We start from the raw sequence: 18,882 nt of genomic DNA, 5'->3' as shown, positions 1-18,882 counted from the left end.
TGGCCTCTGTCCCCACCACTGCTGAGCCTGGCCACCCATTCAGTCCTTAAAGCAGCATCCACCCACCCCAGCAGCCAGTTCTCCAGGAGGATGCTGTGGGAGGCTTTACTGAAGTCCAGACGCACAAGCCCCACAGCCTGTCCCTCACGACCGTGTGGGTCACCCTGGTGGTGCAGGAGATCAGGCTGGTCTAGCAGGACCTGCCCTCCATGAGCCCATGCTGGCTGGGCCTGATCCCCTGGCTGCCCTGTCCATGCTGCAGAATGGCACCCAGGAGGACCTGCTCCATGACCTTCCCCAGCTCAGAGGTCAGACTGACAGCTCTGTAGTTCCCCAGGTCCTCCTCCTGGCCCTCCTTGTAGATGTGCATGATGCCAGTCTCCAGTCATCTGGGACCTCCCCAGTCAGCCAGGACTGCTGGTCAGTGATGGAATGCAGCTTGGAGAGCACTTCCAGCAGCTCCCTCCCTAGCCTTGGGTGGTTGCCATCCAGCCCCAGGGACTGGTGTGTGTCTCTGTGGTGCAGCAGGTCACTGACCATCTCCTCTTGGACTGTGGGGGCTTCATTCTGCTCCCCATCCCCATCTTGCAGCTCAGAGAGCTAGGTACCCAGTGAAGAACTGGACAACTCCTAAAAACTGAGGCAAAGAAGGCATTGAGTCCCTCAGCCTTTCCCTCAGCTGTGACCACTCTGTTCCCAGTGAAGGAGAAGAGACTCTCTGGGTCGTCCTTTTGTTGCTGATGTATTTGCAGAAGCATTTCCTGTTCTCTTTAACACTGAAGCCAGATCAATTTCTGCTTGGGCTTTGGCCCTTCCAATTTTCTCCCTGCATAGCCACAGGACAACTTTGTAATGCTCCTGAGTGGCCTGCCCCTCTTCCAACATAGGCTGCTGATCAAGTAGATCTTTCCTGCTGCAGCCTTAACTGAATGATCTGTCCACCATCTGGAGGAGGCCGGAGGTATCCACCTGAGTACTTTCTGCTGCTGCAGAGGGACCACAGCCTCAGTACTCTGGGAAGCTGTGGGCTGTTGGTGAATTGCTGGCAGGAGTTCCTAGCCCCTAAGTGCTCCTGCTGTGCAAACAGAGGAGTTAGCCTCTGAAGGGTGAGTGGCAGGCTGGGTGGTGGTGTGGGACATGATGTGACTCATGTGGGGAGGCTCTTCTGCTTTGGCATTTTCATACACCAGTGGTGGCAGCCCCCAGTGTGCACTGTGCCTGGTAGCCTTGAGCTTCCTTCCAGCTGGTCAAATTCTTCCTCTGCTTGCTTGGCAGTGTTTAGGGGAAGCCCCCCAGGACATGGCTCTGCAGTGCTGACCCTGAAGCCCTCAGAGTTGGTTGTGGAGACACTGTGTTGTTGGTACAGGCTCTGAAAAGTTACCTGACCCCTGTCCTCCCCCACCAGCAACAGCAGCCCCCAGGGAGCTGCCCATGGCATGCCCAACCACACAGCTTCCTGGCTTCTGGGGCAGCAGCCCAAGCCTGCTGTGCTGTCAGCATCACACAGCTGGACTCACTCCTGCAGCTCTGTGTCCTTCTCCTGCTGGGACACCAGAACTGGAGGCAGGATTGGAGGTGAGGTCTCAGCAGAGCAGAGCCAAGGGGCAGAACCCTCTTGCTGCAGCCCAGGACATAGTTGTCTTTTGGATCGTAGAATCATAGAATGCACTGCCTTGGAAGGGACCTCCAGAGATCAGCCAGTCTAAGCCCCTTGCAGTAGGGACATCCCCAACTAGATCAGATTGCTCAGAGCCCCGTCAAGCCTGACCTTAAATGTTACCAAGGATGGGACCTCTCCCACAGAATCATGGAATGTTAGGGGTTGGAAGGGACCTCCAGAGATCACCCAGTCCAACCACCCTACCACAGCAGGAGCACCCAGGCCAGATCACCCAGGGACACATGCAGGTGGGTTTGGAAAATCTCCAGAGAAGGAGACTCCACAACCTCTCTGGGCAGCCTGCTCCAGGGCTCCAGCACCCTCACAGCAAAGAAATTTCTCTTCATGTTGAGGTGGAACCTCCTAGGTTCTGTCTTGTACCTGTTATTGCTTGTCCTGTCACTGGGCGCCACCAAACGCAGCCTGGCCCCTTCATCCTGACCCCCACCCCTCAGCTATTGATAGACATTGATCAGATCCCTCTCAGCCTTCTCTTCTCCACACTAACCAGCCCCAGGGCTCTCAGTCTCTCTTCATAGCAGAGATGTCCCTGTCCCTTCATCATCCTCATAGCCTCCACTGCCCTCTGTCCAGCAGATCCCTGCCCGTGATGGTGCACATGGCTCAGCATGCTCTGTACCAGCTCAGCATGACTCTGGGGGGGAGCTGGGCCTGGCATGCCCTGGAGCTGTCCTCCACAGCCCAGCCCTGTGCTCACCATGCTGCTTTGGCCATGTCTGGTGGGCCACCTGACAGGTTCTTTTGCCCATGGACCATGCAGCTGCTGCACTAAGCTTTACCATGTGGTGCTGGGCTGCAGGGGAAGGCTGCTTCCAGAGCAGTTTCATCTCCTCCACCATCTGCAGCTGAAAAACTCCAGGTGCCTGCTAGGCAGCAATCAATGGTTGCAGTAAACTCCTCTCAGTCCTGTGCCTTTGCAGGAGTGAAAGGGAGCAAGGAAACCCCAGAGGGGAGCACAGTGCTCAAGGGGAGCCCACTGCAGAATGCAGAACCAGTCACTGTGTCCTTTCCTTTGCTCACCCACAGCCTCAGCTTTGAGCTTAGGGAGAGGAAAACAGAGCTGCCAGGGTCTGTGCTATCACCAAGTGCCAGCTTGCTGTGTGCTGGAAGGCCCTCACCAGCCAGCTGCTGGGAAGGGAGCACAGGGGCAGGAGCTCACAGACAGTTTACTTTCAGAAATGCTTATTGTAAATCATTGCTGAAGCTACAGAAAGGGGATATGGCATTCCAGAGCTGAAAAATTGCTTCCTGACTCTTCTTGATTTCCTTTTTTTTTTTTTTTTCGTCTTAGAAAGCTGAAATACTTCTAATGGAAGCACAGCCAAGCACATGCCCTAATGAGAAACACTTTACCCCATGTGCAGCTCTGGCTCTTGGAGACATTTCTCCCCCCAGTCAGGCTGTGGTTGGACTCTTAAGTTTTGATCATACTCCACAATTTATTTGTTGAGGCTTGTGTTGCTTGAGGCAGTTCCTCTCAGGTTTGCCCATTTGTGGTCAGTGCTTGATGGTCTGTTTGCAGTGTTTTGAGAGTCCAGTCTGTGCAGAAACACTTGGGGAGAGGATGGGGATGAGGGAGTGGAAACCTGGAAAGAGAATCTGTTCATTTCCTAGAGATGGTGCAAGGTTTGCCTCAGCCAGGGTTCAGGCTCAGGCAGCTGGCATGGTAATGAAGGGATGAAAATCTCTCTTCCCTAAAGGAGTTGTTCAGTGTTCTCCTATCTCCTAACACCACTCTTAACTCATTTTCAGGATTAGTTATAAATAAAATTAGTGCCCAGAAGCTCCATTCTGGCTTGTGCATTGCTCTGTCTGGAGTCCTGTAATGGTTTCCAGTGGATTAAGTTAAGATGAAGTAAGAGGCAGCAATGTGGTGCTGCTGCCTGCCTTGGAAAGTGCTGTGTCAGGGCCTTCCACTGCAGCACTGCCAACAACTTTTACTACAGCCAGGTTTTTGCATTTCATTATTTGCCCAGACTCTCAAGCTCTGGAAATATTTGCTGATGTGTTCTGCCTGTTGCAGAATGAATGTCTGATGTTCTGTGATGCATCCTTCTGCATTCTTCTGTATCACATAGCAATACATCAGAGATGTATCACAGAGTCAATCAGGTGGGAAGAGACCCTCAGCATCACCAAGTCCAACCCAGAACCCTACTCTGCAAGGGTCACCCCTAAACCAGAGCCCCAAGCACCACATCCAAACCACCTTGAAACACAGCCAGGCTTGGGGACTCCACCACCTCCCTGGGCAGCACATTCCAATCCCTGACCACTCTTGCTGGGAAAAATGTTTCCTACTGCCCAGTCTAAACCTACCCTGCTGCAGCTTGAGGCCATTCCCTCTTGTTCTGGCACTAATGACCTGTGAGAAGAGACCAGCACCAACCTCTGCACAACCTCCTTTCAGGGAGCTGTAGAGAGCCAGGAGGTCTCCCCTCAGCCTCCTCTGTTTCACACTAACCATCCCCAGCTCCTTCAGCTGCTCCTCACAAGATTTATTCTCCAGGCCCTTCACAGCTTCCTTGCCCTCCTCTGCCCTGGCTCCAGCACCTCCACATCTCTCTGGGATTGAGGTGCCCAAACCTGGACACAGCACTCCAGGTGTGGCCTCCCCAGAGCTGAGTCCCAGGGGACAATCCCTGCCCTGCTCCTGCTGGACACAGCATTTCTGATCCCAGCCAGGATGCCTTTGGCTTTCTTGGCCACCTGGGCACACTGCTGGCTCCTGTTCAGCTGCTTGGCCATCAGCACCTCCAGGTCCCTTTCTGCCAGCATCTTTCCAGCCACACTGCCCCAAGCCTGCAGCACTGGGGTTGTTGTGCCCCAAGTGCAGGACCTGGCACTTGGCCTTGTTGGAGCTCCTTCTGGTAACATTGGCCATGGATCCAATCTGAGATCTCATCTCTCCTACACCTAGCAAGTGAGTTCCCACCTCACTGAGCCTGCATGCCAGTCAGCAGTGACACAGTGTGACCTCAGCCTGCTCTGTAGCATTGTGTTTCTCCCTGTGGTGCCATGGTGCTCTTCCAGCAAGTGGTGGCAGCCCCCAGTGTGCACTGTGCCTGGTAACCAAGAACTTCCTTCCAGCTGGTCAAATTCTTCCTCTGCTTGCTTGGCAGTGTTTAGGGGAAGCCCCCCAGGACATGGCTCTGCAGTGCTGACCCTGAAGCCCTCAGAGTTGGTTGTGGAGACACTGTGTTGTTGGTACAGGCTCTGAAAAGTTACCTGACCCCTGTCCTCCCCCACCAGCAACACCAGTAACATGGCATGCCCAACCACACAGCTTCCTGGCTTCTGGGGCAGCAGCCTCAGCCTGCTGTGCTGTCAGCATCACACAGGTGGTGTCACCTGGGGCCTGCCCAGCTGCTCAGGGGGCAGGGGCCAGGAAACCTCTGGGAGTAAGAGTGTGTAGTGAAAGGAGTCAGCTCTGGAGGGGCTGGTGTGCTTCTGAAGCTCTAACAGCTCTGGTGTCTCCACTTTCCCCACAGCCAGCCCCCTGCCTCGCCCAGCACACAGGAAGCCATCCAGGGCATGCTCTCCATGGCAAACCTCCAGTCATCAGAGTCCTGCCTGCAAACATCATGGGGCACCAACCAGGCAAAGAACAACTCCATCTCCACACAGAACTCTAAAAAGACAGGGGGTGGTGGCAACAAAAATGCCAGCAAGCAGGTACTGAAGAAGAGCACAAAGAACAGCATCGACATGGAGGATTATGACGAGGACCAGGACCACCTGGATGCCTGCTTTAAAGATTCAGACTATGGTGAGCAGGAGCAAAGCCATCTGTGTGTGCCTGGCCTGCATGGAGCTCTCTGTGCATGTCTGCAGGTGCTCCCCATGTTCCTCTTGGTGTGCTTGCTCCCTTCCCCACCACATCCTTCAACCACAGATTCACAGATTGCATTGTGTTGGAATGGACCCTCAAAGGTCCAAGCCCCTGCCATGGGCAGGGACACCTCCCACTAGCCCAGGTTGCTCAAGGCCTCATCCAGCCTGGCTTTGGTTACTTCCAGGCTTGGAGCTTCCACAACTCCTCTGGGCAGCCTGTTCCAGTGCCTCACCACCCTCATGGGGAAGAATTTCTTCCTAATGTCTCATCTAAATCCAGCTTTTCCAGTTTGAAGCCAGCACCCCTTGTCCTGTCACTCCCAGCCCTTGTCAAAAGTCCCTCCCCAGCTCTCCTGGAGCCCCTTCAGATACTGGCAGGCAGCTCTAAGGTCTCCCTGGAGCCTTCTCTTCTCCAGGCTGAACAGCTCCAACTCTCTCAGCCTGTTTCCATGCTCCAGCTCTCTGATCACCACCTTTGTGGCCTCCTCTGGACCTCCTCATGTCTTTTTTGTGTTGAGTGCTCCAGAGTTGGACACAGTTCTACAGGTGGGATCTCATGAGAGTGGAGTACAGGAGCAGAATCCCCTTCCTTGAGCTGCTGCCCACACTGCTGGGGATGCAGCCCAGGACACAGCTGGGTCTGAGCTACAATGCACATCACTGGCTCTTGTTGAGCTTCTCCTCACCCACCACCCCCAAGTCCTTCTCCTCAGCACTGCTCTCTGTCCATTCTCCACCCAGCTTGGATTTGTGCTTGGGATTGGCCTGACCCAGGTGCAGGACCTTGCACTTGGCTTAGCTGAGCTTCATGAGGTTGGCCTGGGCTTGGGATTGGCCTGACCCAGGTGCAGGACCTAGCACTTGGCTTGGCTGAGCTTCATGAGGTTGGCCTGGGCTCACCTCTCCAGGTCCCATTATAATGGGGCAGTTCCACCACAGTAACCTGCAGGAGCATTTTTGAGTATAAGAAGTGAGGCAATGTAGAATAGTATTACTTTGAAGACTGGTAGGGACTGTAAGGCCCAAAGAGGGTGAGACATAGGTAGAGGTTTGTGCTGCATCACAGAGAGTCTGTAGGGCCATCAGAAATCAGCTGCTGTGACTGGAAAAGTGCAGTGCAACAGAGGTGCCAAGGCAAAAGGGAGCTCCTGTGACACTGCAGGAGGCTTCCCAGCCTCCCAGGGTGCACTGCCTGTGTGGGATGCAGTGGGGGTGCTGGGAGGTGCTTTGGGAAAGGGCAGCTCCCTGAAGCTGTCAGACAGGGAGATGGTTTGCAGACAGATGTCACACAGGACCAAGGCTGTGCTCTGCTGAGGGATGCATTTGCTGCTGGGGAATGGAGAGGCTCTGTTGTGAGCAGGCTTGGCTGGCAGAGGCTCTGGTTGTGCCACAGCTGCTCAGCAGGCTGCAGTGTCAGTGGGCAGGTGCTGCAGTGATGCCCACAGCAGAGAGAGGTAACAAGCTGGTGAGATATCAAATGCCCTGCAAAGAAAGCTACAGGACCTTCACAGCAGAGGCAGAGACAAAGCCCAGCCAGAGAGCTTGGTGTTTATCCAAGAGGCCTCTGAAGCATCCCTTGGTTCATCTCTTGGATGCTTTCCCTGTGTCTTACTTTCTCCTGGTCATACAGGCCAGAAGGTGTGGTGCTGACTGTGGTGGTTGGCTGAGGTGTGCTCAGTGCAGCCTGGCCTGAGATAAGGAAACCTGTTCCTGGCTCTTCCATCCATGCTGCTGCTCTGCAGGCAGGGGAAACACCACCTGCTCCTGCCTGGGAAGCTACCCTGTGTATCCCAAGAGCACTGGTCACAGTTTAATGCCAGCAGCTGCTGCTCCCCACATGGGGAGGAGAGCAGGAGCAAGTCCCCTGAGCTGTCGCAGCTGTGTCAGCACTGGGTGGTGCTTCTGGGGGCCCTTGCTTCTCCAGCTGGGACACCTGCAGCCACCACCCATGCACAGAGCCGGTGGCCTCCACAGGACAGAGCTGTTCCCTGCACTGAAACTGTTGCCTTTGTTTCCTGCTGTAGTTTACCCTTCCCTGGAATCAGATGAAGATAATCCAGTATTCAAATCCCGCTCAAAGAAAAGGAAAAGCTCAGATGATGCCCCTTACAGTCCAACGGGTAAGTCCAGCTGCTCTGTGATGCCCAGGCTCAGGCCCTGCAGGTCCCTAAGACCAGACATTTGTCAAGGAGGGTGGAAACTGCAAGCCCACTCCTTTATCACCAGCAACTCCTTTATCACCTGAAGGATGGATCCTTTGCAGCATAGTGGGAGGTGATACTGTGTGCTGGGACTCATGCTGAGCAGCATTAGCCACCTTCTGTCAATCAGCTGCCAGGAAAAGCTCTTTCCTCCAGGGGTTGTTTGTTTTCCTTCCCATTCTTGGTAATGGAACTGCTGGTGGCCACCTCAGTGGTGGTTTGACAGTGAAGCCCCAGAGGGACAAGTAGCCATGGCCTTTCAGTGCTGTGTAAAGAGGGACTTTGGAAATGGTCTCCTCCAAGTTCAGCCTAAGCTGGTGGTCTGCAAGGATGTTTTGGTTGCAGCTCACCAGAGGCAGTGACAGGCCAGGGGCTCCTTAGACCCTTTTGATATAGCCTGTTACCAGGGAAGTCTCTGCAGCTTGCTGTGTGTGAGAGGCAGCCCACATCTCATCGGCTGGTGACACTGCATGCCCACCTCCACCTGATGGGGCAATGGACACTGTCCATTGGGCAGTGATGCTCATGTGTGTAGTACAGGCTTTGGCTTCAGCTGCCAGAGGAGCTGCTCAGCTGTGTTCCACCTTCATTGGCAGCTTCTCCCCAGGCCACCATCTCTGCAGGCTGTCAGCACCTCCTGCCTTCACACACATCCCAGGGAAGGCAGGGCAGAGGCTGCAGCTCCCCTGGCCCTCTGCTGAGGAGGGCAGAGCCCTGCAGCCCCCTGTGCTGGCAGGGGCACGTTCTGCATCTCACCTGCCTCTGCTTGCCTTGCAGCACGAGTGGGCCCCTCGGTGCCCCGACAGGACCGGCCGGTGCGGGAGGGCACCAGAGTCGCCTCCATTGAGACCGGGCTGGCCGCTGCCGCCGCAAAGCTGTCCCAGCAGGTGAGGCTGCCTGAGAAGCAGGCAAGGAGAGACCTCTCCCCCAGCAGCTGAGGCCTGCCCAGAGAGCAGAGCAGCAGCAGTCCTTCTCAGGGTTTGTTGATGACACTGACACAAGGCTCGGCAGTCTTGGGGGAAATCAGAGGGATGGGAAGCCTGAGGGTGTCACAGCACACCTGACAGCACCGCAGCACAGAGCAGGCCCTGCAGCAGAGGTGCGCAGGAGTGTGAGGGAGAGAGCACAGCCACCAGGCTAAGAGAGAAGCAGGGTGCCCAGGAGGAGCGTGTGTGGACTTCATGGTGATGTATGTTTGAGAGGCTGACTGGTATGGGTGCCTTGTCTGTGGAAACTGCCTGCTGGGAGGCAGAAGGATTTATTCACTCCCAACGATCAGGTGAAGCATGGGAACTGTGGGGCAGTTTAGCAAAGATACGGAGGTACTCTGCCTGTTGGCAAGTCTCCAGGCTGTAAAGAGGTCAGGGAGGTGCTAAGTGCCTAACACAGACAGGCCCCACAAATGTGATGTTGTGAGGCATGAAGGTGACAGTATCTGCTGGAGCAAGGTTGGTGAAACACCTTGGCAAGCTGCTGGAGCTGCAGGTTTTGGTGACAGGTTTTGTGATGCAGGTTTTGGTGACAGGTTTTGTGATGCAGGCTTTGTGATGCCTACTGTTGAGTAGAAGAGCTCTAGGATGGTTTCGTCAAGGAGAGGACTGAAGTCAGGCAGGAGGGTCTGCACAAGCTCAGGTGTGGGTGCAGGAAAGGCAGCAGTGTGTGCAGCAGGCAGAGCTGTCAGCCAGATGCAGTTGCAGCAGAGCCTGGGTGCTCTGCGCCAGGCATGCTGTGTAGGGTCTTGTGTCAGGAGCCTAAGCACCACCAGCCCTTGCCATGGCTAAAGGTCTTCTGGGGTTAACCTGAGCTTCATGTTTGTCATTTTAAAGGAGGAACAAAAAAGCAAGAAGAAAAAAAATACCAAAAAGAAGCTGTCGAGCGCCAGCACGAACAAAGCGGCTGAGGAGGGCAGCTCACCAGAGCCGAAGCTGGAGTGCCAGGCCAGCAGCCTCACGGATCACGAGTACACGGCGGGGGGCAGCACCTTTGGGGTCGCCCAGCCCAACAGGGGATCGCAGCCCATGGCACCCGGGGTGTTCCTCACGCAGAGGAGACCCTCCGCGTCCTCGCAGAACAATGCCTCCACCAAAGGTACCGGGAAGCACCCGGGGTGATACTGTAGGAATGGGGAAAGGTGAACTGCTCAGGCAATCCCTGCCCTCTGCAGGGCCCTCATGGCCTGTGTCTGCCGTGGGTATGGAAAAGGGCTTTGGCAGGTCAGACCCGGGCAGAGGTAGGGCCCCTGGCCCTGGCTCTCCTGGCACTGTGGGCCCAAACGCTGCTGGGCTGCTTGGTGCCGGGGTGAGGCCTCCCCGGCTAGGAAGCTCTCCTGAGCATGCCCCGAGGCTGCAGTGCTCACATCACAGCCCAGCCTGCTTGGTGAAGCCCTGTCCATGGGAAGATGCATCTGTGAAGTCTGTTCTGCCCAGGGCTATGCCAGGCACTGCCATGGTGGGGTGGTGTCTGTACACCAGCACCTGTGCTGACCTGTACAGGAGGGCATCCTCCCCAGAGAGTATAAAGCAGTGCAGATCTGCAGACCTGACTTGAGAGCTGCCACAAGGCAGCAAGGGAGTATCAGATCCTAGGAGTAACACAAGGACACCACCACAGCCAAGAGAGAGGAAGTGGTCGCTTGTTGTCTGCTTTAGGGAGAACATTACAAAGCTGAGGCTGTCCTGGAGTCTGGGTTGGGTTCTCCTCTGCTTGAGCTGTGCTCAGCAGGTGTGACAGAAGCGGGATAGGCACCATGCAGTGTGAAGAGCAAGTGTGGAGTCCTGCTGGGAGAGGCCCTGCTGTAGCAGCTGAGGCAGGGTGGCAGAGGTTTCCTACAATCCCCTGTGTTTGAGTGGAGGAAATGAGAGGTAGTGCACTGTGTCCTGGCACACAGGAACACACCAGAGCATCTTGAATGGGCCATGCAGGAGGATGTGCACAGCCCTGGGTAGGTGCTGGGGTCCTGCCTGGGGCTGGTAGTACCTGTGGCAGTCAGCAGAACCAGAGGGGAATGAAGGTGTTTGTGGTGAGGTGGTGGCAGGAGTGACACAGGTCCAAGCCCCAGTGGCAGATGTGATGGGAAGAGGAGTGCTGAATGGAGCTGAACCCCAGTCTGGCCCAGTGAGCACTGTGAGGAGAGCCTGCCCAGGCAGATGGATCACACCTTGGCCTGTGGTGTCAGTCAGTCCTCAGAGAAGGGAAGGAGCCATGTGCCAAGAAAGGAAGTGGTTGACCTTGCGAGGATGAGAGCACTTTGAGGGCCCCTTGTGCAGAGTCTTGGGTCATCTGAGGGCACCAAGGGGACTTCAGGGCATCTCTCTGCATGAAGCACAGGAAAGTATTGAGCCTGGGGGCTACCAGCTTGGGCATCACTGGGAATGAAGGAACTGTGGAAGAAGATGGTGAGATGAAGCAGAACTAGGGAGCTCTAGGACCTGCTCAGGGAAGGTCTCTCAGTCTTAAATTGTAAGGCAAAAGAATGACAAATGAGGAAACTTCCCATGGGAAGTGCAACCCACAGTGTCATGGTCTTCAAGGCTGGGGAGTTAAATGCTAAATGGGAAGAGTGGAGAGAAGCTGAGTCTCTGCAGGTAGCACACACAGCTGCACCAGTGGCAGCATGACAGGAAAAGAAAAGGCTGCCTGGGTCTGGGTGGTGCCAAGCAGTCCCAGCGGCCTTGGCAACCATGGAAGTTTTTGGCCATAAGGTGGTATCTGGTGGGGCAGCAAACAGCTACTGTAGCTGCACCAGTCCCAGGGCAGCAGAGACCTCACTGAGCCACACAGCTCAGAAGCAGGCACCTGGGCTCAGGGTGGTGGTGTCTGCTCGTCAGTATGGGGACAGGGAACAAATGCTGTCCACTTCGGGTGTGTTGTAGTGTCTTGTGCTAGCCTGAAGCTGCAGGAAGGAAGCATGTGTGCATCTCTGGGTGTGCCTGTCTGTGTGCCTGGGTGTGTGCAGGTCTGGGTGTGCCTGTCTGGGTGTCTGGCTGTGCACTTTTTAGTGTCCTCTGGCAAGACTGGCTGCAGGAGGTGACTAGGGGAAGAGAAGGGAAGCAGCAGTGTGGAGCTGTGATGGCAGGTGGGCTGGTCTCAGGGTGATGGGTGGAGGGAGGGGGTGTCCTCAGGGCAGTGCTTGGTCCAGGACTCATGCTGGCATGTGAGTTCAGTGTCCCTGCCACACAGATTTCCTTTACAGGGTGCCCAGACTGCCTTGGGAGTGTGTAGGTGCAGCCTGCCAGGTGGCGGGGGTGTGTGTGTGTGTGTGTGCAGCCTCTCCCGTGAGAGAAGCAAGACAGTGCTGGTGTGGCTGGGCTGAGGCTGTCACCCTGTGGGCAAACAAGTCACCCAGGGGCAGCAGGCCAGGCGTGGTGTCAGGCCGGGCACAGGGCACCAGGGCTGGCACTGTGGAGGCAGGAGGACCCCCAGCAGAGAAGGGGTGGAATAAACCTCCGCCCTGAACGGGGTGTGTTCAGAGGGCTGTGTCCCTGGGCGTGGGTGAGCCGTGTGCCCAGGCTGCCAGTGCTGCTGGTTCTTCAGAGCCTGCGCTCCTCAAGTCTCCCCGATGGCCCCGGACGGCCCTCACCCTGGAGGAGCCAGGCAGGGAGGCGGCGGCGCAGCCCGGAGGGGCTCCGCAGCAGGCAGCCGGTGTGGGGGCATCGGTGCGGCTGGAGCGGGCCCTCACCGCGTTCCCCCGCTCTGCTTCCAGGAAAGCGCACGAAGAAGGGGATGGCCACGGCCAAGCAGCGGCTCGGCAAGATCCTGAAGATCCACCGGAACGGGAAGCTGCTGCTCTAGCGGCGGGGCCGGAGGGCAGCCCGGCGCCGCCTGACGCTTGGGCCAGCACACAGTAACCCCTTTGAACTTTCAGCGGTCGGAGTGTACAGAATCCTGCTATAAATATTTTTTAATATAGATGTCCTTTCTCAGAGCGCTGAGAGTGACTAGCCGCAAAAAGCTAATACTAAAACCCCGGCTGCGGAGGAAGGGACCGCTTCCCCCCGGCCCGGCCCAGCCTCGGGCAGAGCCGCCCTTGGAGCAGCAGCGATGCGGGAAGGCCCCGCTCCAGGCCGGGGGAGCCGCTAGCAAAGCAGCGGCAGCAACGCGAGAAGGCCCCGCTCCAGGCCGGGGGAGCCGCCAGCAAAGCAGCGGCAGCAACGCGGGGAGGCTCCGCTCCGGGCGGGGGGAGGCTCAGCTCCGGGCTGTGCCGCGGGTCCGGGCCGGGACCGCTGGGGTGGGCTGTGAGGCGGTGGCGCGTTTCTCAGGCAACCCCCCTGTCGCCCTGCGTAGCTGCGTTTCCCGAAGCATCCTTTTCCTAGAATGTAGCTTGTACATAGCTTTTGGAATAACCACCACCGGTTTTTTTATAAGGGGAAGAGTCTCTCCGGGGCGCCGCCCGCCGGTACCAGCTCTTTGCGTAACTTCTTGTACGAGGAGGGAAGACAAGTTATTTTACTAGCACCTTGTGGAGTGTTTTCCGTGTTTTGTGACGATGTAATTTATTAATGTTTGTAGCTTTTTATATTTGTACATTTCTTATGGGCTTTGTTTATATACACACATTACTGGGGCGCGGCGCCCGCGGGGAACCAGAGCCACCCGCGGCCGGGGCCCGAGGGGCTGCCGCCGGCCTGGGCGTCGCGCCGGCTTTTTTTATTATGATTATTATTAGTAGTATTATTATTTTTTCGCGACATGTACATTTCTAACAAAGTTTATCGTGGCTATCTATCTATGACGGTGTTTTATTTACTGATTCATATCAAATGCTCTTGTATCGACTTCACGAAATCTAAGTAAACTTAGAGCAAAGTTCAAACAAAAAAAGAGGAGAAAAAAAAGAAAGCAAAGTAAACTATTTCAGGTTTTGTACACAACTGCCTGGGCCTGGCCTTTTTGTGGGGTTGGCACGGGGCTAGGGGTAGGGGGTAAGGGGGGGTGAGAAGAGGTAGCTGCGAGGTTCCTCCGGGTGGAGAGGAGGAGGAGAGGGCAAGGACCCACAGCAGGGGAAGGAGGGCAGACAGCCCAGCAGGGTGCCCTGCCTGGTCATCCTCAGCAGGAGCTCCATTGCCCCTTTGCAGGCACACCCTGGGGGGCTAAGCCAGTGCCCCAGCTGCTGCCCAAAGCCCTTGCTCTAACACCACAAGAAGCCCTGGCTAATTTGGCATGCCCTTGAGTGTTCTTGTAAGATACCTCACAGTCCATCCAGACATGTCTGCCCACCATCCCTCTCTGCTCTCATCAACCACCTGCACTGGGCAAGCACATACACTCCTTTCTCTCCTCCATCCATCTGGGAGGGGACCAGGTGCTTGAGGCTTTCCCCTTCTTGTCAGTGGTGGAAACATCAGCTGTCCATTCACCTTGAGCCAGATTGACCCTCCTGTCCCTGAGGCCATTTTCCAAATATGCCTTGGTCTTCACAAGAGAGACTGAGCGTGATAGCCACAGACATGCAGCCACTGCTGCTCCTGCAGTGCTGACACAAGGCTGTTCACGTCTCCCACACCTAGGCTTCTCTCCAGCACTTGGCCAGATCATGCAGGCAGCGACACAAGCCAACCACACAGAGCTACCTCTTGCCTCTTCTGACAGCCCAGCCCTAGAAGGCTCAAGCTTAGTGTGGCAGAGTCCTCTCTCTAGAGGTAAGCATCTCACAGCACCAAACTCCAGTCATGCTGTGCTTCCTTGCCAGGTGACAATGACACCATGGGGTGTGGCCAAGAAGGCCAATGGCATCCTGGCATGGATCAGCAATAGTGTGGCCAGCAGGAGCAGGGCAATGGCTTTAAACTACAGCAGGGTGGATTTAGATTGGGCATTAGGGTGAAGTTCTTTACTATGAGGGTGGTGAGGCACTGGAAGAGGTTGCCCAGGGAAACTCTGGACACCTCATCCCTGGAAGTGTTTAAGACTGGGTTGGATGAGGCCTTGAGCAACCTGTGCTGGTGGGAGGTGTCCCTGCCCCTGGCAGGGGTGTTGGAGCTGGACGATCTTTAAAGGTCTCCTCCAAGCCAAAACCATTTTATGAGTCTATGATTCTATGAACCTCCACCTCCAACAAGTACTGGAGCAGGTGGGTGCCCCCTGAACATGTCATGGCTCAGGAGCATGTTTGCTGACTGCAAACTCCTGCCTTGGCTCAGGCACTGACAGACTCGCAGCAGCATGGCCACAAGAGGCTGCATGCTGCTGGGCAGGTGAGCAGCAGCTCCTTTGCAAGGTGCTGCCTTCCCAGTGATGCCATGGAGCAGTGTTCCTGAGGCTTTTCATAGAATCATAGAATTGGTTTGGTTGGAAGAGACCTCCAAGACCATCCAGTCCAACTGTCAGCCCAACCTCACCAGCCACTAAACCATGTCCCCAAGTGCCATGGCCACAGGTTTCTTGAACACCTCCAGGGATGGGGACTCCACCACCTCCCTGGGCAGCCTGTTCCAGTCCCTGACCACTCTGGCAGCAAAGCAGCTTTTCCTTCAACCTAAACCTTTCCTGTCACAATTTCAGGCCATTTCCTCTCATCCTATCACCTGTTACTAGGGGAAGAGACAAACCCCCACTTCACTGCAACCCCCTTTTGGGTAGTTGCAGAGAGAACCCACATGGTCCTTTGGATGTCTGTTTTATGTCTCAGGGACAAGGCTGAAGCTCCATGGGGGCTGGTGGGTGCTCTGCTGTGCATACTCTTATGTGTAAAGCTCAGAAGAAAGTTTAAAGGATCTGAAATGTGTGGCATGGGTCAGGTTTTGTGGCTGTGTTCTCTTCAAGTCACACCTCAAAGCTGTCTGAGTGTGATGTCCCTGATGGGTATCGATAGGCAAAGTGCTGTGCCTACAGCTGCTAGGGGCTTGGCTCTCCCCACATTCCCATGCAGCATCCCATGGTGCTCAGACCTGGTGAGACAAAGCCCACCCAGCATATGGCATCCTGACCTTGTAGAACCATAGAACTGCTGAGCTTGGAAGAGACCTCTGAGATCATGGAGTCCAACCACACAACCAGAGCTCACAACCCTAACACTGCTGCTAAGTCACTGCCACCAAACCACCCTCAGCACCACATCCACACTTTTTCCGTGTTCCTTCTGGGATGGTGACTTCACCACCTCCCTGGGCAGCCTCTTCCAGTGCCTGAGAACCCTTGCTGGCAAGAAATTGTTCCTAATATCCAACGTGAACCTTTCTTGGCACAATTTAAGACTATTTCCTCTCATCCTGTCACTTGTTGCATGTGAGAAGAGACCAACCCCCCCCGGCTCCACCCTCCTTTGAGGTAGTTGTAGAGGGTGATAAGGTGTCCCCCTCAGCCTCCTCCTCTGAAGGCTAAACATCCCCAGGCCCCTCAGCTGCTCCTCCCCAGCCCTGTTCTCCAGACCCTTCCCCTTGGTTTGGTTGCCATTCTCCGGACCTGCTCCAGCCCTCAATGTCCTTCTTGGAGCAAGAGTCCCCAGCCTGGTGCCACGTGTGCCCTCACCTTGTTCCTCCTCACCAGTGTCGAGCCAGTGCACCGCACGCTGTGGTGGACGACGTCAGCCATGGTGCCGCAGGTGTCCTGCGGCCGCCGACTGCCGCCCGCTCCGGGCGCGGCGGTGCATGGGGGCTGGTCCCGCAGCGCGGCCTGGCAGGGCCGGCAGTAGCAGCTCTTCACCAGCTGGGGGCGTGCCGAGCCCAGGAACAGCCGCAGCTGCGCGCCCTGCCGTGGTGAGGTCTGGCACCGCCCGGGGCTCCGCGGCACCTGCGGCCTTTGCCAGCTTCCCTGCAGCGCTGCGAACGGCCTGCGACTCGCTGCGCTGTGCACCTGCCAGCAGCCCCGGGAGGTCACTGCAAGGCTACAGTCCCGGCCGTGCAGAAAGCACCCTCAGAATCACAGAATGCCCTGGGCTGAAAGGAACCTTCGAAGCTCGTCCAGTCCAATGCCCCTGCAGTCAGCAAGGACATCCTCAACCAGATCAGGCTGCCCAGAGCCCTGTCGAGCCAGGAATAATGACAGAGCATAGCTGCTTCAGTCCAGAGGACATTGCACTGACAGGCTGGTGCAGAGCTGCAGCTCCCATCCAGGGACAAGAGCTGCCAGCTGCTCCAGCTCCTCTAGGAAGTAGCCCAGGGCATGGGACCTGACTGCCCAGATCCCTGCATTCAGCCAGCAGGATCCCAACTTGAACAAGATGCCCTTTGGCCTCTGAGGCCAGAGCACAGAGGCTTTTCCTGGCACACAGGCACACAGACTGCAGAGGGATGCTGGTCCCTGCCCTGCCTCCTGGCCTGGGGTGCCAGGCAGATCTCAAACAGCACCGAGATGGGCAGCTGTACCTGGTGGGCAGTGCGGCCTCGGATCCAGTCTGTGATTCAATGCAGTCATTTTGGCTCTCTTGCCTGTTTCCTGAGCTGTTACTGCTTCCTTTGCCTTTTCACTTCTTGCCCTCTCTCCATGCCCCACACAGCCTGGGGAGTGGAGCTCAAGCCCAACATTCACTACACCTGCTTGCTAGAGGTCTAAGAGTGTCTTTGTCTCTACAGATGGGCTCACGACTCTCTGCATTTAACCATGGGCAGGCAGCTCCTCCACCCCTTCTGGGACAAGCTCCAAAGGGCTCTGCACCTGAAAAGATACTGCCCTCCATGAGTGTAATATAAAAACTAGAGCACAGAGAGGAAAATGGGGGGTGGGGGGCAGCCTGACTTACCCTCTGGCTGGCTTGGTGTGACCATCAACAGCAGCCTCCTGCTGACAACAGGGACAAAGGGCACCTGGCATAGGTCTGGTCTCTCTCCAGCAGCTCAACAGGGCTGTTCAGCAGGCACCAAGCAAGCATCAGTGAAAGCTGTTCAGGTGTTAGGGAGGCAGAAAAGTCACTTTTTTGTTTTCCCCTTGCATTATCTCCAACTGATAATAGGGCCTGGCCACCTGCAGCCAGCACATGACACTTCTAGCAGCCCCTGGACTGTCCTGTTCCCTCCTGCCTTGCTGTTCTGCTTGGCGAATGCTGCCCCAAAGCTCCACTCCAAGATCAGCTCTGTGGGGATCCTCCTGCCTGCCTGGCTCCAGGCAGGGCAAGGGTACACCTTGCATTGCCCACAGGTGTTTGAAGAGGCCACAGAATGGCCCAGGTGTCCTCCTGCTAAGCTGCCTGAGGATATGGAACAGAAACAGACATTCAGTTTGGAACAGACCCTCAGCACCACCATTCCAACCATTAACCCTACTCTGCAAGGCTCACCCCTAAACCACAGCCCCAAGCACCACATCCAAACCACCTTGAAACACAGCCAGGCTTGGGGACTCCACCACCTCCCTGGGCAGCCAGTGCCTGACCACTCTTGCTGGGAAAAAATGTTTCCTACTGTCCAGTCTAAACCTGCCCTGCTGCAGCTTGAGGCATTCCCTCTTGTTCCATCACTAATGACCTGTGAGAAGAGACCAGCACCAACCTCTGCACAACCTCCTTTCAGGGAGCTGTAGAGAGCCAGGAGGTCTCCACTCAGCCTCCTCTGTTTCACACTAACCATCCCCAGCTCCTTCAGTCTCTCCTCACAAGATTTATTCTCCAGGCCCTTCACAGCTTCCTTGCCCTCCCCTGCCCTGGCTCCAGCACCTCCACATCTCTCTGGGATTGAGGTGCCCAAACCTGGACACAATACTCCAGGTGTGGCCTCCCCAGAGCTGAGTCCCAGGGGACAATCCCTGCCCTGCTCCTGCTGGACACAGCATTTCTGATCCCAGCCAGGATGCCTTTGGCTTTCTTGGCCACCTGGGCACACTGCTGGCTCCTGTTCAGCTGCTTGGCCATGAGCACCCCCAGGTCCCTTTCTGCCAGCAGCTTTCCAGCCACACTGCCCCAAGCCTGTAGCATTGCTTGGGGTTGTTGTGCCCCAAGTGCAGGACCTGGCACTTGGCCTTGGTGAAGCTTCTCCTGGTAATGCTGGCCATGGATCCAATCTCTCCAAGTCCCTCCCTACCCCGGAGCAGATCAGCACTGCCACCTGACTTGGTGTCATCTGAGCACATACTGCACACTCTGTGTCCTTATCAAGATCACCAGCAAAGATGTTAAACAGAAGTGGTCCCAACGGTGAGCCCTGAGGAATGCCTGGGAACAGCCTCACCCTGCTGGGTGGGTGCTGCACAGGGCACTCCTGCAGCTGAAATGCTTCCTCACTACTCTTCGTTTGCCCA

General features: G+C 56.1%; 1 protein-coding gene across 1 annotated transcript in view; it reads left to right on the top strand.

Annotated features, from left to right (window-relative positions):
* The window catches only part of PHF2 (PHD finger protein 2), a 112,686-nt gene extending 100,179 nt beyond the window's left edge, over positions 1-12,507 (top strand). The window contains exons 18-22 of the mRNA XM_054387273.1: positions 5,173-5,450; positions 7,540-7,635; positions 8,494-8,603; positions 9,543-9,804; positions 12,419-12,507. Of these exons, the coding sequence (XP_054243248.1) occupies positions 5,173-5,450; positions 7,540-7,635; positions 8,494-8,603; positions 9,543-9,804; positions 12,419-12,507 (835 nt within the window). The remainder of the gene's footprint in view (positions 1-5,172; positions 5,451-7,539; positions 7,636-8,493; positions 8,604-9,542; positions 9,805-12,418) is intronic.
* Positions 12,508-18,882: the final 6,375 nt, after the last annotated feature.

This window comes from Indicator indicator, chromosome 15 (assembly GCF_027791375.1).
Source record: "Indicator indicator isolate 239-I01 chromosome 15, UM_Iind_1.1, whole genome shotgun sequence".
Lineage (NCBI taxonomy): Eukaryota > Metazoa > Chordata > Aves > Piciformes > Indicatoridae > Indicator > Indicator indicator.
Note: the sequence above shows the minus strand (reverse complement) of the source record. Positions and strands in the feature narration are given on the sequence as shown.